Raw genomic sequence first — 27200 nt, 5'->3', positions numbered from 1 at the left:
TATATCCAACTTCCTTCTTGACACTTCATTTGATTGCCTAATAGGTCATTGCCCTCAATTGAATTGCAACTTCCCCCAAATTCATGTTGAACTCTTATGTGACTGTATTGAAGACAGGGCCTGGGAAGAGGTCACAAAGGATAAAAGAGGTCGTAAGGGCAGGGTCCTAATCCAATAGGGCTGATGTCCTTATGAGATGAAGAAGAGACTTCCGAGCACTCTGTGCCATGTGAGGACACAGCAAGAAGGTGGCAATCTGCAAACTAGGAAGAGGACCCTCACCAAGAACCAACCCTGCTAGACCTTATTCTTGGACTTTCCAGCCTCCAGAACTGTGGAAAAAAAAATAAATTTCTGCTGTTTATGCAGTCTGTGGTATTTTGTCATGGCAGCCTGAGCAGATTAATATAGCCACTTACATTTGGTATCTTCAAAATCATCCTCCAAACCTGTACCTTCCCCAAAATACAACTTCAGTTTTGCCATTGCACAGGCCCCAAAAATTTTGTTTTTTATCTTTTGCCCTTCTTCTGATAGTAATCTTGGGTTATTTTTACTCCTCTTTCTTACTTTCCATATCAAGCCAGCCAGCAAATCCCATCCATTCTGCCTTCAAAATATATGCAGAATGGAATCAGCTTCATCACCTTAACCCTTACCACCTTGCAAAGCCAGATAGCTCTCAACTGGAATTCTACAATAGCTGCCCTTGTCCTTGTGAAGTCTATCTTCAACAAAGCAACTAGTGTAGAGTGACCTTGCAGTATTAAATTGAATTGTTTCTGCTCAAAACTCTCCAGTGGTTTCTCATTTCATAATAAAACCCAAAGTTCTTGCCATTGCCTACAATGCTTTACATCAGTGGTTCTCAGCCTTGAGCATCAGAATCTTCTGAAGGGCAAGAGTGTTAGGCTTCACCATCAGATTTTTTTATTCAATAGGTCTGGGATGCAGCTAGATACTTTGCATTTGCCTTTTAGGGACTCAACTCTTACCTTTTTTTTTTGCTCCCAAATCCTATCTAAGGGGCCTTTGGAGTCATGCCCTACAAACCATAAAATCTTATCAGATGAGTTTAACTATATGTAACGTGGATGACTTTCCACCCTAACTCGGCATAATATCGCATGACAGATAAATAAGGAAATATAAACATTTTACACCAAAATAGGTTTCTTTGCCATATTTTGAAATGGCCCTGTAAAACCATTTCTGAGGGAAAATTTCCATCTGTAAAGAACATCTCAGAGGAAGAATGACGAGAAAAAAACAAGAAAATTAAAAAACACAAAAATACAAAAAAAATTAAAGAATCTCTGCAGGGCGCAGCGGGTGACACCTGTAATCCTAGCACTTTGGGAGGTTGATGCAGGAGAACTGCTTGAGGCCAGGGGTTTGAGACCAGCCTGGGCACCATGGCGAAACCCCATCTCTACAAAAAGTGAATTAGCCAGGTGTGGTGGAATATGCCTATAGTCCCAGCTACCAGGGAGGCTGAGGTGGGAGGATTGCTTGGGCCCAGGAGTTCAAGGCTACAGTGAACTATGCTTACACCAATGCACTTCAGCCTGGGCAACAGAGTATGATCCTATCTCTTAAAAAAAGAAAAGAATATTAACATACCTAGATCTTTCCTCTTCCAGATCCTCCTAATCCTGAAGAGGTTAACTGAGTCTAGCACCTTTTAAAGATTCGATAGGAAACATTTGTCATCTATTATCTCTCAGGGTGGCCACCTATGAGACTTCACCTACATTAAGCTTGCCTGACCTGTGGCCCACATGTGGCCCAACACAAATTTGTAAACTTTCTTAAAACATTGAGTTTTTCTTGCAATTTTTTTTCTTTTTTTTTTATCTCTTCTGCAGTCTATCAGCTATCTTGGTGTTAGTGTATGTTAGTGTATTTTATATGTGGCCCAAGACAATTCTTCTTCCAATGTGACCCACGGAAGCCAAAAGATTGGACGTGACACCCGTGATTGACATAATAAGAACCTTGATCTCCCAGGCATTCCTTTCTATTGGTTCCAGGTTTTTTGATAGTAAGTCTTTTTTTTTTTTTTTTTTTGCAGAAAATGATCTATTTAGGCAGAGAAACAGAGAAAGAAAAGAGAGATCGAGCCCCCACGTTGCGGTGGGAGGGGATCCAGAGATGGAGTCCGCACAGACAAGGAAGGACAGCTCCCACACTGTTGTGGGAGGGGTAAGTAAGTCTTTCAAGGAATAATTGCCTATTAGAAAAATATTTTAATCCATCTATGACCTACCTGTAAGCAACCCCTCCTCCACCTTGGACACATGTTCTCAGGATCTCTTGAGATTGTGCCTCTTGCCATGGTAGCTCATCTTTGGCTCAGAATAAGTACTTCATAGAGTCCGATTCTTTTTGTGGACGCTGTCTGACCAGTTATAACGAGCTTCCATGCAACGTTGATTCTGCCTCCCCTCCTCCGCCACTCGCTCCTGTTTCCTCTCAAACACCCAACACATTGGGCCTCAGGTGTGTGGTGTGTGGTGTCTGCGTTCCGGGCTGCTGCTCCTCGGATGGCATTTACGTGGGACAGCGTCTCACTTTCTTCGGACCTTTGCTCAAAGAACACCACCCACAGAGAGTGATTCCCCGACCACTCCATTTAACATGGCACTGCCCTCACTCAGGCCCTGTTTGATTCTTCCTCAAAGCACTTATCACATTTTTGCGCACATCGCTTCATTAGAATTCACGTTCCAGGAGATGAGGCCTTTAATTCACGCATTGCACAGGTTCTCAACACACAGTATTTTACTTCAGCGTTAGAGGAATGAATGGTGGAGGACGCCCGCGGCAGGGTCACACAGCTAATGGCTAAGCCGCCGCCTGCTCTACGGTCTTCCCGCCCCCGCCAGCACAGCACTCAGAGGCGGAACTTCCAGTGTGGACCTCAAGAAGCCTCCGGAGTGAGCCGGAAGTCCCCTTGAGAGCGGAAGTAGCGTCGGGCCTGCGGTAGTGGTTCCGTCTACACTCTGCTGCCGTAGCTGCCATGGGCAAAAGAGACCGGGCAGACCGAGGTGAGACGTGACGCGGACGCCCTGGGCCCAGACTGCGCTCTCGGACTCTGCCTCGGAGCTGCTCCGGGCTTATCCGCGCCGGCCGACCCCTGTGGCCCTGCCGCGCGCACCTGGTTGCGACAGGCCGCTGGGCAGAAGAGATGCCGGACCTGGGCGCAGCCCAGCGAACTCGGCCGAGGGGAGGCGGGTGCGGGGCGCAACGCCTGCGGGATGCAGATGGCTCTTAGCTAGGAGTTTGCGCCGGCGCAGGTGAAATGCTGCCAGGCAGCGGAGGGAACCCTAGGCTCCTTCTGGGCTTAATTCTGTGTTGGTATCTTGCAGACAAGAAGAAATCCAGGAAGAGGCACTACGAGGATGAAGAGGATGATGAAGAGGACGCCCCTGGGAACGACCCTCAGGAAGCGGTTCCCTTGGCGGCGGGGAAGCAGGTGGATGAGTCCGGCACCAAAGTGGATGAATATGGAGCTAAGGACTACAGGCTGCAGATGCCGCTGAAGGACGACCACACCTCCAGGCCCCTCTGGGTGGTAAGGATGCCTTTAGCTTGGGCGAGGCCCAAGAGTGTGCGGGGCGGCATTCTCAGAGTCAAAACTCACATTCAGGATACCGCCCCCAGAACCGGCTGGGAGATAACTTTAATTTACACATTTTGGAAAAGCTCAAGACATCAGCGAGCAGTTGCGCACACGTGACCCGGCCGGACCTGGGCCTCCTCCAGCTCTAACCCCTCAGTTTACTCTCACTCCTTCCCCAGCCCTACCCCATGTAGTAAATACTTGTATCTGCCGAATAGATAGCATTTATCATGTAACAATTTGTTTCCCCATCTGAAAAACTAATGGAAGATATGTTGGATAGCAAGTTTTTGCTCTGCTTAAAATAATGTTCTACATTCAGTTGAAATCTAGCCAAAAGGTAACTTGAGGATAGCTAGTAAGATGGGCTTTCTCTTTGTAGAATAGAGGGAAACAGCTGCTGACTTTGGAAACATTTTCTTTTATTTTTCTTTACTCATCCGTAACTGATTAACAGGTCCCACAGTTGTCTGAAGGAGTGCTTGGAAGAATATCTGTGGTGTTAGGCAGCTTATTCTTGATAATGATATGGGCAAGAGTCCGGTAGTCTCTGCAACTCATGTTTCCTTGTCTGTTTTGTCCATTTGGTGTTTCTCAGGCTCCTGATGGCCATATCTTCTTGGAAGCCTTCTCTCCAGTTTACAAATACGCCCAAGACTTCTTGGTGGCTATTGCAGAGCCAGTGTGCCGACCAACGCATGTGCATGAGTACAAACTAACTGCCTACTCCCTGTATGCAGCTGTCAGTGTTGGGCTGCAAACCAGTGACATCACCGAGTACCTCAGGAAGCTCAGCAAGACTGGAGTCCCTGATGGAATTATGCAATTTATTAAGGCAAGTGGGAGCCGAGGCCAGTAATTCCACCTGCCTTGCTAATGTAGCAATGGGCGTAGGTGCTCCGAGTTGTCAGCCTGTGGCAGCCATGAGAATATGCCATTCAGATTTCCTGTGGGGAGCATAACGAGCAATTACCCCAGCTGCTACATTCTGGATTCAGCATTCTGCTCTGGGTGAGGCCACGCTTCTCATGAGCTGCTCCTAGCCATGGGTATTAACAGAGGGGCTACTAATTCAGGCCCATTCTAGCCAGGGAGAATTTGGGAATGCAGCCCACAGTGGGTGTGCTGGGGACTGAATCGTGTTCCTCAGATTCTGTCTTAAAAACCTAATACCCAATGGTAGTGTATTTGGAGTAAGAAAGCAGTTAAGACTAATTGAGGTCTTGATCCAATATGATTAGCATCCTTGTAAGAAAAGACACTGGAGGATGCTTTCTCTCCCCTGCCCTCTTTGTCATGTGATCGCACAATGGGAAGGTGGTCCATGAACAAGAGCCTTCACCAGTAACTGAATTGGCCAGTACCTTGATAGGGACTTTCAGCCTCACAGCTCTGAGAAAATACAGTTCTAATGTTGAAGCACCCAGTCTGTGGAATATTGTTATGTCAGCCCAAGCTGACCAACACAGGTTGTAAACTCTAAAGCTAAGTGTCTGCAGGACACCAGTAGTCAACCAGTTCTGTGAGGGAAAGTCAGAAACAACTTCAGATGTTGTTTTTTTGGCAAAACAAAGATTGTTCCATGTGATTAATAGTTGAACATGCTGGGTTTCTTCTGAGTGATGGGTGAATGCCATTTAAAGAGATGGACAGTGGCTTTCATTGCCTTTGGCTATCTAAAGGGAGTCAGAGTCAGACCTTGGGATCTGGGATGGCAGAAGAGTGCTGCAGGAATTCAGTTTGATACTGCACCCAGTCCCAGAAAAGCTGTGGGAGTCCTGGAGAGAGTTCTCTTTTCTTGTGATGTGAAAGCATGCCCGGCCAGGTGCGGTGGCTCTCGCCTGTGATCCCAACACTTTGGGAGGCTGAGGCAGGCGATCACCAGAGTCAGGAGTCTAAACCAGCCTGGCCAACATGGCAAAATCCCGTCTCTACTAAAAACACAAAAATTAGCTGGGCATGGTAGTGGGCGCCTGTAATCCCGGTTACTCAGGTGAGATACCGAGGCAGGAGAATCACCTGAACCTGGGTGGCAGAGGTTGCAGTGAGCTGAGATCGTGCCAGTGCACTCCAGCCTAGGCAACAGAGCGAGACTCTGCCTCAAAGAAAAAAAAAAAAATGCATGTCCAAGGAGAGGGTCTTGCACTGGTACTGTGGTTGTGCCCGGTCTTGGCTGAGAATTGCCTGCAAGGATGTAGGTGTTGGTTCACTGCAGTGGTGGATCAGGAGCAACAGCAGGGCCAGGCAGCTCCTCAAGGTCTGTCGCACAACCTCTACTGTATTCCTTTCTAAAGGGGGTTGGGAACCTGGGAGGATTGTAGCTGTATTCTCTGCCATCAAGATGCTTACATTCTAGTTGGGGAAATAACATTGGTGACGAGGCTTTGCATTTTATTTATGCAGCAATTACTGTGTACCTACTCTGTGCCAGGAGCTGTAGTAATACTGGTGTGGTCTTCTCCAGGTTAGGATGGAGCTGTGGGAATAGAGAGGAAAGGCAGAATGCAAGGAGATTTTAAGCAGCGTTTTGTAACTTAATAGATATGCATGTGCATCAGAATTAGCCAGGCGAGAGGAAGATTTTCTTCTCAGAAAGCAGAGGCCAATGGAAAAAGTTCAGTTTAGGCAGATCTGACCCCTTGAGGATTGCAAGTTGGGCTTTCCTAAAGTAAAATGAACTTTTCACTTGGTTTGTAGGGTTACAATGTGACCAGTAGTGAATGTGTTCTGAGTGTGCACATGGCTGATTACCTGTTGGATGTTATCTCTGTTTGCAGTTGTGTACTGTCAGCTATGGAAAAGTCAAGCTGGTCTTGAAGCACAACAGGTAAGAGAGATTTCACGAAAGGCCTGTTCCAGCCAGGGCACTGTCACTCTGCACACCAGCAGGGTGAAAGGGATATGGGAAGGACCTGATGTTTATGGGCTGTCTGCTCTGTACCAACACCACACTCCTCTGAAACACAGATGAGAGAAAGGGAGCAAGAGATGTGGCCCAGACTGGAAACTCCTTCACTGGCCACTGTATTTCCCCTAGCAGTGGAGCTGGGCTCAGGCCCTTGCTTACTTGACTTCAGAGAGGGGCTTTGCGCACAACCCTCATATGTCAAATCATGGCCAGCGGCTGACAGTACAGATTTGACAAAGGGTTGTGGGGAGAGTCATGAGGCCTCTGTTTCCAGACCATCTAATTGAATGAGCAGTGGAATCTCCTGGAGGTAACTGCTGGTCAGTAGAACCTTTCTTCCTCCCCTGCTTGCAGATACTTTGTTGAAAGCTCCCATCCTGATGTAATCCAGCATCTTCTCCAAGACCCGGTGATCCGAGAATGCCGCCTAAGAAACTCTGAAGGAGAGGCCACTGAGCTCATCACAGAGACTTTCACAAGCAAATCTGCTGTACGTGGATTCCTGGGTCACTCTTGGGTGGGGGCAGGCATATAGGATTTCAGTTCTCTCAGGCTTCTTTAACCCGGCACTTACAACCTAGCAGCCCTGCTGGTTTCTATCCCTTTCAACTTCATCCATTGCTTGATAACAGATAACAGCAGAATTAAATGTGTGCACGTTCAGCACCTAACTGTCTTACAGATTTCTAAGACTGCTGAAGTCAGTGGTGGGCCCTCCACTTCCCGAGTGACAGATCCACAGGGCAAATCTGACATCCCCATGGACCTGTTTGACTTCTATGAACAAATGGACAAGGATGAGGAAGAAGAAGAAGAGACACAGACGGTATCTTTTGAAGTCAAGCAGGTTAGTGAATGTACCTTCCTCCTGATTTCTTCACTGAGCTGCTGGTAGAAGCTAGCCCAGCCCTTTGTCAACTCTGCCTGTAGACTGTGTGAACGGAAGGAATCCCTGTTGGTTCCTGAATTGCTGTCTCCCTTTTATTATTTGTGGGCCATGGCATCATTCCTCTTGATGGAGTTAAAGGCCCAGTGTCCTCTTCCTCAGGCTGCTAGGCTGGTCTTCACAAATTCCAGAGGAGATATGAGAAACGGTGCCTGAAGGTCAATTTTGGCTGCTGATTCAATTTCATTTTGATAGTGTTGTTAGTCTGGGCTGCTTTTCTGTGTTTTATCTCAGTTGTTAACTGAGCAAAGTCTAAAATTATAGAGGTTTAGATAGAATGCCACTTTTCTGACCATTGGACTTCTTAGAAGGTGTGATGTTTTTGAGCACACTTTGGAGTTAACAAGATTTTGAAACCCTTTTTGTGCTCACTTTCCAGGAGATGATTGAGGAACTGCAGAAACGTTGCATCCACCTGGAGTACCCTCTGTTGGCAGAATATGACTTCCGGAATGATTCTGTCAACCCTGATATTAACATTGACCTAAAGCCCACAGCTGTCCTCAGACCCTATCAGGAGAAGAGCTTGCGAAAGATGTTTGGAAACGGGCGTGCACGTTCGGGGGTCATTGTTCTTCCCTGTGGTAAGTGGTACTGGAATTAAGAAGGGGGCTAGGCTGCTGTGACTGGGTCTGCCAGCTGCCTCCCGCTTTCTCTCTGCACATTTCCCTAAATCACACCTTGCTAAAAAGCCATGATCAGGTGACTCCCTGATTCATGACTTGACAAGTATTTGAGCGCTTGCTGTGTATGGGTCCTGGGCTGGACACTGGGGGTATTATGGTGGCTAGAGCAACACTCCTAACCTCATGGAGCTCATTCTCTGGGGGAGAGACAGATGGTAAGCAGATATGTACGATCTTGGGTGGTGCTAGAGGCAATGAGAAATTAGAGCAGGTGAGAGGTGAGATTGTAATGATGGCAAGGGGCTGTTGCACAGAGTGGGGTTAGGTTCTTGTTCTTGAATCAACTTTAGGTGTTGTGTGTTTGGAGACTCCTAGCACAGAAACTTGGGTGTTCCTAGATGACTTAGGATGGTGTGCATGGCTAGGAAAAGGCAGGAGTGGCCCCCTGGGCACCTGTTTGACCACTTGTCCTCAGTAATGTTAGCTCCTAGCCTAGCTGCTTGGCCAGAGGCCACAACAGACTTACCTTGGGACCCCATTGAGGACTTACAGAGGTAAAGTCTTCAGGAAATGAGAGGTTCTTTTTTACAAAACTCCAGGAGTTATTTTGATGATGTTTTTCCATTTTTTTTAAATTAAAAATTTTTTTTTTAACTTACTTTTACTCCTGGTAACTCGGTGTGTATTTTGTGTGTGTGTGTGTGACGAAGTCTCTCTCTGTTGCCCAGGCTGTGGTGCAGTGGTATGATCTCGGCTTACTGCAACCTCTGCCTCCCAGGTTCAAGCAGTTCTCTGCCTCTACCTCAGCCTCCTGAGTAGCTGGGATTATAGACACCTGCCACCGTGCCTGGCTAATTTTTGTATTTTTAGTAGAGATGGGGTTTCACCATCTTGGCCAGGCTGGTCTTGAACCCCTGACCTCGTGATCCACCCACCTTGGCCTCCCAAAGTACTCGGATTTCAGGTGTGAGCCACTGCACTCAGCCACAGAATGTATTTTTATAATAAAGGAAGGATCTCTGTTTAATGGAAAAGCTTGATTTTTATCTTGATCTTCAAACGGTGGATGGTAAACTCAGAAGCTCGTGGAATTTCATCTTGTCTGTACACACTTAGTGCATCCCTGAGTTCTCAGTCCCGTTTACCTTGTAATAATAATAGTGATCTTTTGCCAATTCCCTTCTCCTATGGGCTAGGCATGCTGTACCCCAGCGGCATTACTGTCCCGTGGCAGAGGGCAAGGTGAGGTACTCCTTGGCTTTAGTTTTTCTTTTTTCTTTTTGAGACAAAGTCTTGCTCTGTTGTCTAGGCTGGAGTGCTGTGGCACCATCTTGGCTCACTACAACCTCCGCCTCCTGAGTTCAAGCAGTCTCCTGAAGAACTATGATTATAGGTGCCCGCCACCATGCCCATCTAATTTTTGTATTTTTAGTAAAGAAGAGTTTCATCATGTTGGCCAGGCTGGTCTTAAACTCCTGACCTCAAGTGATCCACCCACCTTGGCCTCCCAAAGTGCTGTGATTACAGGTATGAGCCATTGCGCCCAGCCAGGTTTTTCTCTCTTTAAAATGGCAATAGTAGGCATTTCTCTTCTCACTGGTGTGAGATTTTAACATTTAAGTGAGATACATGTAAAGTGCTGCAGTAGGCCCCAGCATCTGCTAATTCTCACGTGTGTGTGAAGTGGGCGTGTCTCCTCATTATAAATAAGAAAACAGGCTGGAGCCATGTGTGTACACACAGATATCAGCTCTGCAAACTATTACAAGACATTGTCCTAGATTGCTGTACTTGTGAGGCATTCTGCCTGTCCCTGTCCTTCATTTCAGCCTGTCCTTGGGTGGGAATGCACTGTTGTTTCTTGTAGGTGCTGGAAAGTCCCTGGTTGGTGTGACTGCTGCATGCACTGTCAGAAAACGCTGTTTGGTGCTGGGCAACTCAGCTGTTTCTGTGGAGCAGTGGAAAGCCCAGTTCAAGATGTGGTCCACCATTGACGACAGCCAGATCTGCCGGTTCACCTCTGATGCCAAGGACAAGCCCATTGGCTGCTCCGTGGCCATTAGCACCTACTCCATGCTGGGCCACACCACCAAAAGGTCCTGGGAGGCCGAGCGAGTCATGGAGTGGCTCAAGACCCAGGAGTGGGGCCTCATGATCCTGGACGAAGTGCACACTATACCAGGTAAGCCATCTGGAGCTGAGCTGTCCACTTGTTGAACAGACAGACCAATTTCCATTTGTTAGTTTGGGAGAGGGACTGCTGTGTAGCCCACATAGCTGGCTAAAAAGACTTGCTGGGTAAAGCTTTTTAATAATTCTTAAGTTTGGGTGGGATGCGGGCAGGAGTGTTCACATTCACAGCTTTCTTAATCACTGGCTCAGTAGTCATTTAGAAAATGATACTTTCTTTCCTCCATCTTTCTTTTGCTGCTTAGCTTAATCCGTTTTTTAATGGCCCTCTAAAAACTGGATTAGGAGCACTGAAAAGCCCTTCCACAGCGGTGGTGATGTGTTTTCTTTGAAGCCTGAAATGTTGATTCTTAGTCAGTATGTAATAGAAGCCCTACTTCTTCAAGTATCACGGGCAAACCTTTTTTTAAAGCTGCTATATTGATTTAATTTATATACCATAAAATCACCCCTTGCAAACATATAATCCAATGCATTTTAGTAAGTTTGTGGAGCAGTGCAGCCATGAGCATGATCCAAGTTTTTTTTTTTTCTGAAGTGGCATCTCGCTCTGTTGCCCAGGCTGGAGTGTGTGGTGTGATCTCTGCTCACTGCAACCTCTGACTCTTGGGTTCAAGTGATTCCCCTACCTCAGCCTCCCGAGTAGCTGGCTAATTTTGTATTTTTTTTTTGAGATGGAGTTTCGCTTTTGTTGCCCAGGCTGCAATGATGTGGTCTTGGCTCACTGCAACCTCTGCCTCCCGGGTTCAAGCGATTCTCCTGCCTCAGCCTCCTGAGTAGCTGGGATTACAGGCATGCGCCACCATGCTAATTTTGTATTTTTAGTAGAGACAGGGTTTCTCCATGTTGGTCAGGCTGGTCTCGAACTCCCGACTTCAGATGATCCACCTGCCTCAGCCTACCAAAGTGCTGGGATTACAGGCGTGAGCCACCACGCCTGGCCAAATTTCTGTATTTTTAGTAGAGGTGGGGTTTCATGTTGGCCAGGCTGGTCTTATACTCCGACCTCAAGTGATCTGCCCGCCTGGGTCTCCCAAAGTACTGGGATTACAGACGTGAGCTACTGCATCCAGCCACCGTGATCCAGTTGTAGATTTCCTTTGTACTCATTTGCAGTCAATCTTTGTTTCTCTGTCTAGGTCAGGTGACCACTGAACTGCTTTCTGTCACTATAGATTTACCTTTTATGGAAAATTTATTTTCTTATGTCTGGCGTCTTTTACTTCACATAATGGTTCATATGTGCCTTAGCATTTATTAGTAATTTGTTTCTTTTATTGCTGCATAGTTTTTTGGGTGAATCTTTTTTGGTGAAAACAGATTAAGGGATTATGATTAACAGATTAGCGCTGTGCATGGTGGCTCACACCTGTAGTCCCCTAGCACTTTGGGAGGCGAAGGCAGGAGGATTGCTTGAGCCCAGGAGATTAAGACCAGCCTGGGTAAGCGTGAGACATGTCTCTACAAAAAAGTTTTTTTAATTAGCCAAGTGTGGTGGCGTGTACCTGTGGTCCCTGTTGCTCAGGAAGCTGAGGTGGGAGGATCACTTGAACCTGGGAGGTTGAGGCTGCAGTGAGCCATGACTGTGCAACTGCACTCCAGCATGGGTGACAAAGTGTAAGACCCTGTCCCCCCCCCCAAAAAAAAGATGAACAGATTAGGGTAAATTAGGAAGTCTAGAGTAGAGGTTACTGTGAACAAAATGAAATCTGAGGCATTTCCCAGGTAGTGTTCAAAATGTTGTCAAAATGACCCAGCATCTGGTTCTTTCTGTGCACTGAGAGCTCTTCAGCACTGATGGTTTTCAGGAGATACCTAGAGATGTTCACAGCTGGCCAGGGAGGGATCGGAGGTCTTTCTCATGGATGCTGCAGGATATGGGTTCTGCTGTGGGAAAGTACTTGGCATAGAGAGACAGCACAAGATGGCCATGCTTCCAGAGGAGAGCATAGAAACAGTAGTCAGGGCTGAGGAAGGATAGAGATATTGGGGTGATCTTGTAGGACTTCGTAGGCCACAGCAAGAACTTTGGCGTTGTACTCTTAGTGTGAAGACATCTAAGGAATTTGAGCAGAGGGTGACATGAGCTGACTTTACACTGTAAAAATACCACCCTGGCTGCTGTGCCGGGAATAGACTGAGGGAAGCAAGACGGAAGCGATGAAGGGGGTTTGTGGAATTCCAGTAAGAAGTGTGAACCAGTAAGGATGAAAGTATGATCCAACTCTGGATTTGTAGTGAAGCTTTTAACTCACAGGCCAAATGGGGGATCAGAGAGGGAAATCAGGAATGACACTAAGGTTTTTGGCTCAAACAAAGGGAAGATAGAGTGGGCAGTGCTATCAGAGATGGGGAACGCTGTCAAAGGAGCTGGTCTGGAAGGTGACTATCAGAAGTAGGGCTTTAGATGTATGAATTTGAGTTTCCTGTTAGATATTTAGGCAATGGCAAAAAGGTAAAGAAATGGGCAGAAGAAATTGACAGACATTTCACCAAAAAAGGCATTGTATATGTCAAAGAAGCACCTGAAAAAATATTCAACCTTATTAGCCATCAGGGAACTGTAAATTAAACCTACCGCAGGATGCTCCTATATGCCAATTAGAGTGGCCAGAATAAAAAATACTGATGTGCCAGTGCTGACGAGATCACAGAACAGCTGAACTGTCAAACATTCCTGGAGGGATGGATAGCAAAGTGTATGGTCACTGTGGAAAACAGTTTGTCAGTTCATTGTAAAATTACCACATGACCCATCGGTCCCATTCCTGGGTATCCTAGATAAATGAAAATAGGCTTACACAAAGTCCTGTACACGAATGTTCATGGCAGCTGTGTTCATAATACCCAAAACCCAAGTGGTCATCAGTAGGTGTCTGGATAAACAAGCTGTGGTACATCCATGCACTGGAACACTACTCAGAAGTGAAAAAGAACAAACACTGCATGTTGCAACTTGGATGAATCTCAAAAGCATGGTGCTGCGTGAAAGAAGCCAGTCTCAAAAGCTTCCAGAGTGTATATTTATACACAATGACAATATAGTGCTGGCCAGCAGATCAGTGGTTGCCAGAAGTGGGGGGTCAGAGAGGGATGACTCTAAAACGACAGCATGGGGGAGTTTTTTGGGGTGATGTCTGTATTTGTAACTTGATTCCACAATTTTGCTGGTAACAAAAATGTAAATGTGTTAAAATGCATAGAGCTAACCGCTCCCCTCTACCCCTGTCAGTTTTACTGTGATAATTTAAAAACTAAAAAGAAAAGAAGATTAAGGGGAAGGGTGGGTGTGGGGTCTGCTAGGATTGAAAATTTATGATACAGAGATTCACTACCCGCAAAGGAGTTTGGAACTGTTCTGCTGTTCTGTAGCAGTTTGGTTGGAAGCTGCGTTCAGGGCTTGAGGCATTCTGTCTGACTGTATGTTTGGTATACGTTCTTGTTTTTCTTTAACCCAATCCCCAGGTCCCAGCTTCTAGTGGGCAGCAGCACAGGTTTGGGATTGATTAACTAATGACAAGTACAAAAAGGTGCACCCTACACTCACGTATGTGTGTGAATTTGCCTCTCTCTCATCTAGTTCACTGGATGAGTTTGTCCTTGGTTGAGTTGTGGAGTGAAACAGACAAGCTCTAAGGGATTTTTGAGTACAGGCTCTGTAAGCCCAGTGGCCTGGCCATGCTCATTGTCCCGGAGAGCAAATGTTAAATAAGGGACTGCTAGTAAACAGGGTAAGTCTTCTGACTGTTCAACGTCTGTGTTGGGTTAGGTGGCGTGATCAGTCTTTGAGATTTATCTCAAAGGATAGATTGCTGTGCTGTTTCACAGATTTTTCAAAAGGAGCCCTGTTAGATCTTTTTATTAATGAGGTTCATACTATGGTACTTGTATGTATTAAGCGCTTCCTGTGTGCTAGGCAAGGTGCCAGTTTCATTATTCCTGCAGGTATTTATTGAGAACCGGCTAAATCTAGGCACTGTACTTGGCCCTGGAGACAAAGTGGGAGGAGAGCCAAGTAACCACACAAATAAAGGCCAAATGACAACCATGACATAATGTTGTGTCATAATGACATAGTATGACACACAAAAGCGCATACTATGATTTCATTTGTGTAAAATTCAGAAAGGAGGCAAACCCCTCTCTGATGACAGAGGTCAGAGGAGTGGTTCCCTTAAGGGAGAGTGCTAGTTATTGACAGGAGGGGTCAGGGGAGAGACCTCTGGGTGATCGATGCTCCATATCCTGATCTAGGTGGTTCCACAGATGCGTGTCTCTGTAAAAATGTATTGAGTAGTACATTGTGAGTTATTCACCTGTGACAGCTGTCAGGGCTGTAGGAGAGTATAATAGAGGGGTGTGATTGGGTCATGGGTGTCCAGGCAGAGTCCTGCCTGCCTTATCCTTGCCTTGGGCCATTATGTCCCCCAGTGCTGCCTCCCTGGAGCCCACACTGGGTTGGTGTTGCCATTGCCTTGACTACCGTTGCCCTCTTAACATGGGAGCTTGGTTTGGGGTTCTTGCTACTGTTTTTTGGAGCCATCCCAGTCTTTCCTTAGAGATAACATTGAGCTGATTTTGCTTGTTTTTTTTGTGTAGTGTTTGTGTGCATGTGTGTGTGTTTGCATGTGGTGGTGTGTGCAGACCATGTAGCTGTAAAACTAAACATTTACTTAGACAACGCTCTTATTTCACTGTTAATGTCATTGTGTTTTGGTGTATTCAGGCCTCATTTTCCTTATTGTGTGTATTTATTTCTGAAATGTCATTAGCCCTACTTTCAATTATGTGGCAAGATAAGCCTGACTCAAACATTTTAACCTTCCTTCAGAGTATTAGAATTGTTGAAAGGTGAGCCCATGGAAACCCATAAATTAGGTCTTTTAAGAATGAACATCTCATACCTATTTATGTGTTTATTTGATAAATCAGAGAGAATTATAATATTCAAAAGAAAGGAAGAAAAAGGAAGTTGCTGGTTGACCAAAGTGACTGAATTGGTAAAGTTTGGAGAGGGGAGTTTCCTAAGGTGGGCCAGAGTGCTTGGGCAGAGCAGTGCCTGGAGTTTCATCACTCCTGTGGGCTTGGTTTTCTCCCTGGTTTCTGGGAAGATGGTGGGAAGCTGAGCAGAGCTGGCTTCTTTCATTTCTTTCTTGCCCTAGATCACCAGCTGTCTTTTCAGTAACCTGGGTACAGGTTTTAGGGAAAAATTCCTTGCGTAATTGAGAGCTGAATGGTATTGTAAGTGTTGCAGGTTGTGTTTCAAATTGCCATCTGCGCTTCTGCTGATAACTGTTGTGAGGGGAATGTTGGGGTCCATCAACTTGGAGCTTCCTTAAGTCCATTTTCGCTTATTCTCCTTTTCATTTTCTTTTGGACAGGTCTAAAAGTGATGGTGATGCATTTGCCTGGTCATTCTTGTCTAGAGCCAGCTTCTGTGGTCCTGAAACCTGAGGGTTAGCTCAGCTGGTGCCAGTGTTAAGTTACACAGCTATTAGCATTTTAAACAGTGACAATGTGGGCTGGGTGTGGTGGCTCATGCCTGTAATCCCAGCACTTTGGGAGGCTATGGCAGGAGGATTGCTCGAGGCCAGGAATTTAAGACCAGCCCAGGCAACATAGTGAGACCCCCATCTCTACAAAAAATATTTAAAAGAAAAAAAAGAAAAGTGACAATGTGAACGCTCCCATTGTTTCCTCAGCCAAGATGTTCCGAAGGGTGCTCACCATCGTGCAGGCCCACTGTAAGCTGGGTTTGACTGCAACCCTCGTCCGGGAAGATGACAAAATTGTGGACTTAAATTTTCTGATTGGGCCTAAGCTCTACGAAGCCAACTGGATGGAGCTGCAGAATAATGGCTACATCGCCAAAGTCCAGTGTGCTGAGGTAGCTGGTCTGGGCTGGGGGCATCTGGGACAGGGCCTCATCCCGTGGGCAGAGGAGTGATCAGGTTGACTCCTCATGGGCAGGCATAGGTCAGGACTTAGGCTAACCTGCTACTACCTCATGCAGGATTGTCAGTTACCCTCTGGGTGGGTGGTACTAGACCCACTTCCCCATATCTTCTACCTTGTTACATACCTCACATATCCCTGAATTTGAGATGATTCTTTTTCCTAGCCACTGGGTTTACCAGTCATGGATTTCTGTGGGTGAGGATGAGAGTTCAGGGCACAGGGATGAATGAAGGCCCCTGATACCACAGTGCTGCCTGGGAGCCTGGCAGCAAAGGGCTTTGCTCTGATGGCCCCAAGTGCCTGACTGACATGCTCCTGGCCCTGCTGGGAAGTGTGTACATAGGTGGCAGTACTCAGTAGCAGTGCTGACTTGTGTGTGGCCGTGTGGCCTAAACAGAGGAATTCCTGGCACTTCCAGGTGAGAATCTGGTTTCCCTCACTTGCAGCTGGTGTGAAAATAACTCCCTGGATATGATTACATTTAAAAATCTTAAGCAGCTGACATGTGAAAGTGTCTGGTTCAACAGGAGGTATTAGGTTGGGTTTAGTTTTGTGTATGTGTTTATTTTCAGTTGTATTTATATGTAATTCACATACCATTGGTTTGGGGTTTTGTTTTTGAGACAGGGTCTCACTCTCACCCAGGCTGGAGTGCAGCAGCGTGATCTCCGCCCACTGCACCCTCTGCCTCCTGGGTTCAAGTGATTCTCCTGCCTTAGCCTCTCACATAGCTGGAATTACAGACATGCACCACCACACCTAGCTAATTTTTGTATTTTTAGTAGAGACAGGATTTCACCATGTTGGCCAGGCTGGTCTTGAACTCCTGGCCTCAAGTGATCTGCCTGCCTTGGCTTCCCAAAGTGCTGGGATTACAGGCATGAGCCACTGCACCTGGCTGGTTTTTTAAAAGTAATTCTGCTAAGAGAAAGGGCTTGAAAAGTTTTTAATTGTGTAATGTTTAAACTTGTAAAGTGACCTCTGTTTCTTACTACATCACAGGTTTGGTGCCCTATGTCTCCTGAATTTTACCGGGAATATGTGGCAATCAAAACCAAGAAACGAATCTTGCTGTACACCATGAACCCCAACAAATTTAGAGCTTGCCAGTTTCTGATCAAGTTTCATGAAAGGAGGAATGACAAGATTATTGTTTTTGCTGACAATGTGTTTGCCCTGAAGGAATATGCCATTCGACTGAACAAGTAAGAATTGGAAACTTGGAGCTTCCTTCAGGCCAGTTTCTCTTCCCCGTTGAGAGTGCAGAAGGTGCCTGCTGTGTGTTTTTTTTCCCTGAGGAGCTTCTCGGGATCCAGAGATCTCTTTCTGTGGCCCTGATCTCAGAAACCAGGGAAGACTTAAAAGCAGGTGGTTGGAGTCAGAGGTTAGACCATAAAGAAAAGAGGGGCCTGGTCACCCTGAGCCCAAAGAACAGGGAACAGAGAGTTGGACTGAGCTGCATGGGGCCCCATGGAAGATCTGGGCTCCAAAGGTGGGTGGGAGTTGGCATTTGGAGATTTGGACTTCGTGAGCTCTGTGGGTGGAGAGAAGGCCAGACTGGATGGTTTAGGGACTAGGAGGGCAAGACAGCCTGGGCCAGCATCCCACGTGACTGGCATCTGAAAGGAGCTTCTTAGAAATGCTCACCCCGCATCCTCATCAACCCATGGCTCCACCCAAATGTCTGTGCTTAAAACCTGGCTCTTGTAAATCTCTGCCAAGTAAGGAGGAAGAGACCTGTGCTTGCTTCTACAGTGACACAGGATTTCAGGTGCTGTAAGTGTTGCAGAAGGCCAGGCCCTCTGGAGACAGGTCAAACTATGTGCTACGTGTACTATACATATGTTTTATTTAATCCTCACTTCAGCCATATGAGATGTTGTCCCCATTGTATAGAAGGAAAAACAAAGGCATAGAATGATTAAATTTCTCCAGTTTCTAAAATTACACCTTTCCTTAATTTAGAAAGACTTTGTAATCCAAGTCAACATTTAGATTATTATGAAAAACAGCAATCAATTCCTTGCTTCTGTTTTCCCACCCACAATTACTATTTCTTGAAGACTGCCACCTTCAACTCTTTTTTGTTGTTTACTTTCATATTTCTTTCTTTCTTTTTTTTTTGTTTGGAGACAGTGTCTCACTCTGTCCCAGGCTGTACTGTGGTGGTGTGATAGCGGCTCACTGCAGCCTTGACCTCCTGGGCTCAGTCAGTCCTTCCACCTCAGCCTCCCAAGGAGCTGGGTCTACAGGCACACACCACCACACCCAGCCAATTTTTGTATTTTTTGTAGAGATGGGGTTTTGCTATGTTGCCCAGGCTGGTCTCAAACTCCTGGGCTCAAGCGATCCTCCTGCCTTGGCCTCCCAAAGTGCTGGGATTACAGTCATGAGCCACTGCGCCCGGCCTACCTTCATCTTTCTAAGTAATAGCTTATGTAGTAATTTCTTGATTATGAGTTGTAGAAATTGCCTATTAACTTCCTACTGTCGGAGTTGAGGGTTTGACTTTCTTACATACACCACTCTCCCTACTCCTGTTCCCTCTCCTACCATCCTCCCAATATAGGAATAGCACAAGTTGGGGGTTACATTAATATTCAGTGTTACATTATTTTGACTGTGTAAGTATCGTTTAGAGATAACCATATAGTGGCATTGTTCAGGCAAAGCTGTGGAGTGTACTATTACGTTTTCTTTTTTGTAAATACTTGTTTGCCTTGGAGTTAATAATTGCCTTGTCATTGCTTTTGCTTGTTTTTTTTTTGTACATTTGTTATTCCTCTCCAAACTCTTCACATAACCATAAACTCAGTAGGGTCAGGTAATTTCTTAGTTTCTTTTTTTTCTGTTTCCCTTGTGGGATCCCCACCAGCACGCCTGCTTGCTGTCTAGGACTAGAGACGCCACAAGTTATTATGGGGTTTCCCTTGGACACCACCCCATGAATTCTCTGGGCCTTTTTCTTGTGTAGGGACCCCCGTTGCCCACCCTCAAGTCTCCACTCTCTTGATGACTCATTTTGATGGAGCACATCTTCCAGTAGATTCCTGTGAGAAGGGATGTAGGAGGGGAAGCTTTGGAGACTTCACCTTTTGCAGATGTCTTTACCTGACTTTACACTTGATCAGTAGTTTGGCAGGTCCACAGAACTAACGTTCGAGCTTCTAGTGCAGCAGCTCAGAAGTCTGACTTTGCTTCCCCTCAGTGTGTTGTCTGCTGTGGTGGCTGTGTGTTTTCCTTCCCTTGAATACTGGTAGGATTTGGAAATTTCAAAATGATACTCCTAATGTTTTTTCTTTCATTATGATGGGCGCTCAGTAGGCCCTTTCTGTCTGGGAACTCGTGTCCTTCAGTCCCGAGAATTTCTATTTTTTGTTGTTAATCACCTTCTTTGTGTTCTCTCTTTTTAGAATCTTGACTGGTCAGATGTTAGATCCTCTGAACAGCTTCTCCTGTTTGCTTGCCTTTTACTATTTTTTTTTTCATACTTTGTCTTCTAACCTTCTATTCAGACTTGTTAATTTCTGAGAGTCCTTTCCTGGTAACTGTTCTTGTTTTGTGAATAGTGTCTTCTCTGAGGCTATGAAAGCTTTTGAAGCTTCCTTCTGTTTCCTGTGCTGTTTTTTTCCTTCATTTTTTTTGTCTTGATTGTTTTTACCTGCCTGTCAAGTCCTCTGAGTTTTGGTAATCCTTGGCTGTATTTTCTTGCTTAAAGTCAGTCACTAAAAAGCTGGCAGGCCTTTCTGTATGGCTTAGTGGGTTTTCCAGCTTGTGGACCTCACCAGAGTGACTGGGCAGGGACCTGGCTATTTCTTCACGAGACTGCCAAGTGCCAGTATCTCTAGGACTTTTTTCTTGGGCTGGACAGTTTCTTCAGAGAGGAATTTTCCAGTCCTTTGGGCACCACCTCGTGTTAGGGGAGGAGGAGGGCTAGTGGCATCTTCACAGTCAGTTTCACCTTTGCCCTCAGCTCTGCCCGGTGTCCCTGGAAAGTCAGTCTCCAGTGCTCCACCAGCAGAGGCAGCCTGCCTGTGCCAGCCTGGCCTGACTGCTCCTTGCACTCACAGCTGCCAGTCCTCCTGCGCACCTCCCCACCTCCTCAGGCAACTGGTGATGAGTTCCTGATCCCTCCTGCGTCCCACAAAGGACAGTGATGGGTGTCGTATAGCTCTTCTCTCCTGCCGGCTCCAGTTTCAGCTTTCTCTAGTCTGTTAGCTGAGGTTCTGTGTCTTTTTCTGTCTGCTTTCCAGCTTCTGAAATGTTACCTACTTCTCTCATCTGCTGTTATTTCTTCTCCTGTTTTCTTTGCGGGTTTGTGTTCTTTACTGTCACATTAGTGCCAGTTTGAGCAGGGCAATGAGACAGTGCCTATATTTACTGTGTCGTATTTAAGAGCCATCTTCCCTTCCCATCCTTCCTCCCACAGCAAAGCTCCTCCACAGTCTTCTGAGCCTCATTCCAGGGGCCTCCCCCACCTAAATTTGCAGCACTCCTGAGGCTTGTTCCTTGGCCACAGCCTCCCGAGCATCTGCTTGAGCAGGGATGTTAATTTGCCTGGCACTGTCGACTCCGAGCCAGTCTGGCACAGTGAAGGGCAGCAGATTGTGGCTGTCTCCTGTGTACTAGAATGATCATTACAATGTGTACTTCTTACCTTTTTTTGTGCCTCTGGCCTTTAAATGTATGAAGTAGTTTTTTTCCTTCTTGGTTTTCTCACTTCTAAAATGATTTGTGGGCCGGGTGCAGTGGCTCATGCCTATAATCACAGTACTTTGGGAAGCCAAGGCAGAAAGATTACTTGAGCCCAGGAGTTCAAGACCAGCCTGGGCAATGTAGTGAGACCCTATCCTTTAAAAACGAATGTGATCCTGTGGCTCCTGGGCATTGCTCCATCCTTAGCTTGTGTGCGTGGTGGGGATTTTCCATGCTTTTGGCTCCTCCCCGCCTTCATAAGAAAGGCATCAGTATCACCAAAGCACTTTGCAAGAGAGGCTTAGGGTTATGTGGCAGTGTGAGGCCATGGGCAGAGCCTCGTCTTTAAGATCAGACAGACTGGATGTGGGAAAGTTGTTTACCTCTGAACTCCTTTTGTGCTTTGGTCACATGGAACTGCTGCCACCCAGTGTGTCCCTGGCCCTCATGTCCCTTGATGGTGGGTGATGGATTCTTATGCCTAGTAGCTTGTAAGTGTTCAGTAAATGTGAAGTTCTCCACTTGGAAAATGCTTATCCCTGTATTTCAGCTGTATGCGGGAACCTTTAGAAACGGAGGACTTCCCACTGTGCAAGTAGTTTTTCCTGGTGATGGGAGAGGAGAAAACCACCTAGAAACCTGGGTGTTAAGAGTCAGGCTGTTCTGATGAGTGGGGCTTCCTCACTTTTTTCACAGCATGACATGCATAGATAATGATAAACTTCTGTGGTGGTCAGGACACTCTGGATACCAGGCAGGGTAGCTTGTGACTGGGCACTGCCCTGGGTGCTGATGGGCCTGGGCAGTGGAGCAGCCACTCCCAGGTTCCACCTATTCAGGCTCCTGACCCTTCGTTTCCAACATGTAAATTGGGGCACGTGAAACCTGTCTTTTACAGTGCCGAGGAGCCTTGGCAGGGCTGGCTGACTTTTTTTTTGAGACAGAGTCTCACTCTGTCACCCAGGCTGTAGTGCAGAGGTGTGATCTCGGCTCGCTCCAACCTCTGTCTCCCAGGTTCAAGTGATTCGCCTGCCTCGGACTCTTGAATAGCTGGGAGTACAGGCACATGCTACCATGCCCGGCTATTTTTTTTTATTTTTAGTAGAGATGAGGTCTCACCGCATTGGCCAGGTTGGTCTCAAACTCCTGATTGGCCAGGTTGGTCTCAAACTCCTGACCTCAGGTGATCCACCTGCCAAAGTGCTGGGATTACAGGCGTGAGCCACTGCACCCTGCCTGGATTTTTTGTTTTCATGTGGTACTCAGCTTGGTATTCTTGGCGTTCGTAGGCCCTGCGTACCTGTAGCTTGTCCTCATTGTCTTTGTTTTATCATCATCATCATCACGGTTGTTATGATCCTTGGGAAGCTACAAAAAAGTGTCCACCATCACATTCCAAGACAAAAGGAGGGAGTATGTCATTCCCAGTGCTATGGGATTATAACCAGTGAGTTCATTAATAGGGTTATGCTCTTTGGCAGGGAGCTAGAAATTAAAGAGAAGTTTTTAAAACTTAGTGTTATGGAAGTCAGCCCAAAAATGGCTGAAGGATACTTTTCTCCTTTCTGCTCATCTCTTGGAGTATGCCTGTGTCATCGGCAAACAGTTGCTTCCAGCCTTTTCCTGGAAATAGCAGTGCTTTCTTTGTCACTCTTCTTGGGCTTCATGAAATCTGGAGATTCTCCTTCTGTGCTGAGAGAGAGGGAGGTTGAAGCAGGAAAAAGCATGGTCCAAAAAGAGAACGAAAAATGGAAAGAAGGGAATCCCGAAGAGGATGGTGGGCCTAAACCTAGAATCAGTGGGGAAGGCTGGGGGATGCTGGGGGGAGGCTGGCGGGCGGTATGTCTGTAGCCTGTCATTTTTGTGGGTGTAACGATATCCCTGCATGACAGGGCTTTCTACTTGAGAATAGCTTGCTTAACTCCTTTTCCCTTCTGATGTGTTTTCAAGATAACTGAGGCATTATTCTGTGGTCCTTCTAACACAGCTTCATTCTTCTCTAGACCCTATATCTACGGACCTACGTCTCAGGGGGAAAGGATGCAAATTCTCCAGAATTTCAAGCACAACCCGAAAATTAATACTATCTTCATATCCAAGGTTTGTATGGCATATAGGGTGGAGGTGAGGCCCCTAGCACTCTGGGGCCCTGGGGGTACACTATGATTCCTGGACGGTGAATTCATGTCTGCTGAAGGAACTTCTCATGTATGTTTTCATTTTCCATGTGTCCAGGAATAGGGGATACTACCTGGGGTTAGCAGACTAAGAATTTGCATGCATCATGAATAATCTGTAAAGGCTCTTTGACTGAGGTTTTTCCTAATTCTTTTTGGGATATAGGAGTTTTAAGGAGATACTTATTTTAAGAAATAATACTTATTTTAATAAGCATTATGTATTAAGAAATATTTTAAGAAATAAGTATTTCCTTATTTATAAAAGAAACAAAAGTTCATTTTCTACTCTGGCAGAAGTAGGCATTCAGATGAAGTTCTCTTTACAAGTTGGAGATCCTGTGTGTCACAGCAGCCTTTGTCCTGGTTCCTGGTGTCCCTTGATGATGGGTGGTAGATGTCAGCACAGACTTGCATAGGCCCAGCTCAGGGATGGTTACTTGCAATCAGAAGCTGTAGCCCCACGGTTTAGAATAGTCATTCAGATTAAGACAATCCCAAAGCCCAAAAGACATGAGATTTTATGTGATTGTGGCTGGGCACATAAGCACCAGACTTTCATGTCTTTGGCTGGGAACCTCGATGTTTGGAACCCCAGAGCTGAGGAATCCACCTGCAGTCAGAATCCCATATGGAGCAGTCACTCCTCCCAGGTCACATCCCACATGTGCTGCTGGTGTCAGTGGACACCAGGTAAGAGTATGGATGGTTTTGCGGAAACATATTTCTGTAGCCAAAAAAGTAAATGACTCAAGAGTCAGTCTCTGTTGAAGCACCCTCTCATCTCTGGGCTCCTGGCGCCCAGCAGCACTCTTTTGAGTGTCACTGAGACATGGCATTATTCTTTAGGATGGCTCTCCCGAGAACTCACACAAGTCCTGGAGACCCAGAGATGCCTTGCTGAGGTTCATTGCTTCACCTCTCTGCCTGCATCAGATAGACCCTGGTACAAAGAGGGGAAGGAGTGATTATGTTTCTAAATTATCTATACAACGTATTTAAATTCTGGGTCCATTGATATTTTTTTTTCCTCTTCATATATAAAAACCTTCTGATTTGTTTCTGTAGGTAGGCGACACATCGTTTGATCTGCCAGAAGCAAATGTTCTCATTCAGATCTCATCCCATGGTGGCTCCAGACGTCAGGAAGCCCAAAGGCTAGGGCGGGTGCTTCGAGCTAAAAAAGGTAAAGTGGCCTTTCATCTTCTGTTGCAGGAGGTCTCCCCTCTTTTTTTTTTTTGAGACGGAGTTTCGCTCTTGTTACCCAGGCTGGAGTGCAATGGCGCGATCTCGGCTCACCGCAACCTCCGCCTCCTGGGTTCAGGCAATTCTCCTGCCTCAGCCTCCTGAGTAGCTGGGATTACAGGCACGTGCCACCATGCCCAGCTAATGTTTTTTGTATTTTTAGTAGAGACGGGGTTTCACCATGTTGACCAGGATGGTCTCGATCTCTTGACTTTATGATCCACCCGCCTCGGCCTCCCAAAGTGCTGGGATTACAGGCTTGAGCCACCATGCCCGGCCGGTCTCCCCTCTTAAACCATTTATGTTAGGAAGAGGATAGGGGTCAGCTGCCATTTACCCTGGGGCTAAATCGACTCTGGAGGGAGGGATCCCAAAGCAAAGACCTAGATTCTTATGGCCCATCATTATTTCTCATGCTTTGGGGGAGACTGTGCATGCGCTTTCCATGACAGCAGCCTGGAATCCACACTGATGTGCTCTAACACTGAGCAGGCTGTGTTGGTAGATGTTAAGAAGGAGCCAGGGCAAGGCAGTGCTTACGGGGTAGGTGTGGAAGGGAAAAAACAGAGCTGGGTCACCAGTATAAGAGGAGGAGCTAGAAGCTGCTTCTGGAGGACTCAGGGAAAGGTTTTGTAGGAGCAGCTTGGGCAGACAAAAATGGACACATCATTCATAACCTGTGCAGAGTGCTGCCCTGGGAGCAGCTTGCAGCAGGGCGTGGCAAGCTCAGTGAGTGAGGAGGTGAAACCCCACATTGCAAAGGCATTTACTGAGGAGTCATGGCACCTCTGCTTGCTTACTGCAGTAAAAGGGCCCAGACCGCCATTGTGGGCATGGCAGGGACTGGCACTGTTGCTGAGAGATGGCCCTGTCTCTTAGTGGGACCAGGGTGCATCCTGAGACGAGGACATAGACCCTATCCTCAAGGAATTTGCTTATCCAAGAAGGCATCTGGACTGCTAGCATGTTGGAAAGTGACAAGATTAGTGGGCGTGTTTTGGAATTGTACTGCATTCAGATGTGTTTAAGAAGCATCTAGTACCTTGTGTTTAAAAGGGAGATGAGATAGGTAGCATGGACTAGAAATAGCATGGACCTTGGGCACCAAACCAGCTGTGTCACCTTGGGCAAATTATTTGCTTTTCTGAGCCTTGGTTTTCCCATCCAAAGTGGGGCTGACAATCCTATCTTGCCAAGATTGCTGTGAGGATTGATCTTATAAATTATAAAATGCAGTGGGCTGGCTGGGCACAGTGGCTCACACCTATAATCCCAGCACTTTGGGAAGCTGAGGTCAGAGCATAGCTTGAGTCCAAGAGTTTGAGACCATCTTGGGCAACATAGGAGACCCCATCTCTACAAAAAATTAGCTGGGCATGGTGGTATGTACCTGTGGTTCCAGCTACTTGGGAGGCTAAGACAGTGGATTTTATAAACTGACAGGAATATGATCTGCTAGCAAATGTGAACATAATTCGTTACTTATTCCTTACTCTAATTTGAAAACTCCTTTATTTATTTACTTATTTATTTATTTTGAGACAGAGTCCCGTTCTGTCACCCAGGCTAGAATGCAGTGGCACGATCTTGGCTCACTGCAACCTCCTTCTACTGCAGCCTCCGTTCTCCTGCCTCAGCCTCCTGAGTAGCTGGGACTACAGACATGCACTACCACACTCAGCTAATTTTTTGGTATTTTTAGTAAAGATGGGATTTTACCATGTTGGCCAGGCTCATCTCTAGTGATCCACCCACCTTGGCCTCCCAAAGTGCTGGGATTACAGGTGAGAGCCACCGTGCCCAGCCTTAAAAACTCCTTTAAATGTGAATAGAATTGTTTTCTGGCTCAACACACTATTTAACATAAGATATTTGGCTCCTGTCTTTGCATCTCTGAGCTGTTGTAAAACTGAGAAACAGTGAAATTCAAGGGCGGTATACTTAACCTACTGATGTTTGAACTGCAAAGCAAAAATGTTCAGATTTTTCTGAAGGATCAAGTCTTTCAGGCCACAGAATTTTCTGTCCTAGTTTCTATAATACAGTAGTCCCCCCTTATTTGCTTTCCATATTCAATTACCTGTGGTCAACTATAGTCCAAAAATATTAAATGGAAAATTCCAGAAATAAACAATTGATAAGTTTTAAATTACACACTCTTCTGAGTAGCACCCAGGATGTGAATTCTTCCTTTGTGCAGCATATTTATGCTTAAATGTTCCCTGCCCATTAGTCACTTAGTAACCATCTCAGTTCCCATGAACTGTCACTGTATTTCAATACTTGTTTTCAAGTAGCCCTTGTCTTAGTAATGGCCCCAAAGCACAAGTGTAATGATACCAGCAATTCAGGTAAAGAAAAGAGAAGCTGTAAAGTGCTTTCTTAAAGTGAAAAGGTAAAAGTTGCTAATTTAAGAAAGGGAGTAAAAATCATATGCTAAGGTTGCTAAGATCTGTGGTGAGAATGAATCTTCTTAACTAGACAAGGTGAACATCCCAAAAGCACATAGCCATCAGTCTTTTCAAGGTCAACGCAAAAGAAAGAATCTAGCTAGAGAAAAGGGTCATATAGGCTGCGCCTATAGTCCCAGCCACTCAAGAGGCTGAGGTGACAGAATTGCTTTAGTCTGGGAGGCAGAGATTGCAGTGAGCTGACATCCTACCACTGCACTCCAGCCTGGGCAACAGAACAAGACCCTGTTTAAAAAACAAAAACCCAAAAACCAAGCCAGGTGCAATGGCTCACGCTTGTAATCCCAGCACTTTGGGAGGCTAAGATGGGCAGATCACCTGATGTCAGGAGTTTGAGACCAGCCCAGCCAACATGGTGA

General features: G+C 46.2%; 1 protein-coding gene across 2 annotated transcripts in view; it reads left to right on the top strand.

The window, feature by feature from the left end:
- Positions 1-2919: 2919 nt before the first annotated feature.
- The window catches only part of ERCC3 (ERCC excision repair 3, TFIIH core complex helicase subunit), a 35866-nt gene continuing 11585 nt past the window's right edge, over positions 2920-27200 (top strand). Inside the window, exons 1-12 of one of the 2 annotated variants that reach the window (XM_032271684.1) lie at positions 2920-3050; positions 3372-3577; positions 4224-4460; positions 6403-6452; positions 6888-7023; positions 7216-7380; positions 7859-8063; positions 9973-10287; positions 15998-16182; positions 17256-17458; positions 22952-23048; positions 24194-24311. In XM_032271684.1, the coding sequence (XP_032127575.1) occupies positions 3023-3050; positions 3372-3577; positions 4224-4460; positions 6403-6452; positions 6888-7023; positions 7216-7380; positions 7859-8063; positions 9973-10287; positions 15998-16182; positions 17256-17458; positions 22952-23048; positions 24194-24311 (1945 nt within the window). In that variant the 5' untranslated portion in view covers positions 2920-3022. Of the gene's footprint in view, positions 3238-3371; positions 3578-4223; positions 4461-6402; positions 6453-6887; positions 7024-7215; positions 7381-7858; positions 8064-9972; positions 10288-15997; positions 16183-17255; positions 17459-22951; positions 23049-24193; positions 24312-27200 lie in introns of both variants that reach the window. The other variant, XM_032271685.1, reaches the window with a different exon arrangement.

This window comes from Sapajus apella, unplaced genomic scaffold (assembly GCF_009761245.1).
Source record: "Sapajus apella isolate SASKATOON/1434 unplaced genomic scaffold, GSC_monkey_1.0 scaffold244, whole genome shotgun sequence".
NCBI lineage: Eukaryota > Metazoa > Chordata > Mammalia > Primates > Cebidae > Sapajus > Sapajus apella.
The sequence above is the reverse complement of the archived record's forward strand: the minus strand, read 5'-3'. Positions and strand labels throughout refer to the sequence as shown.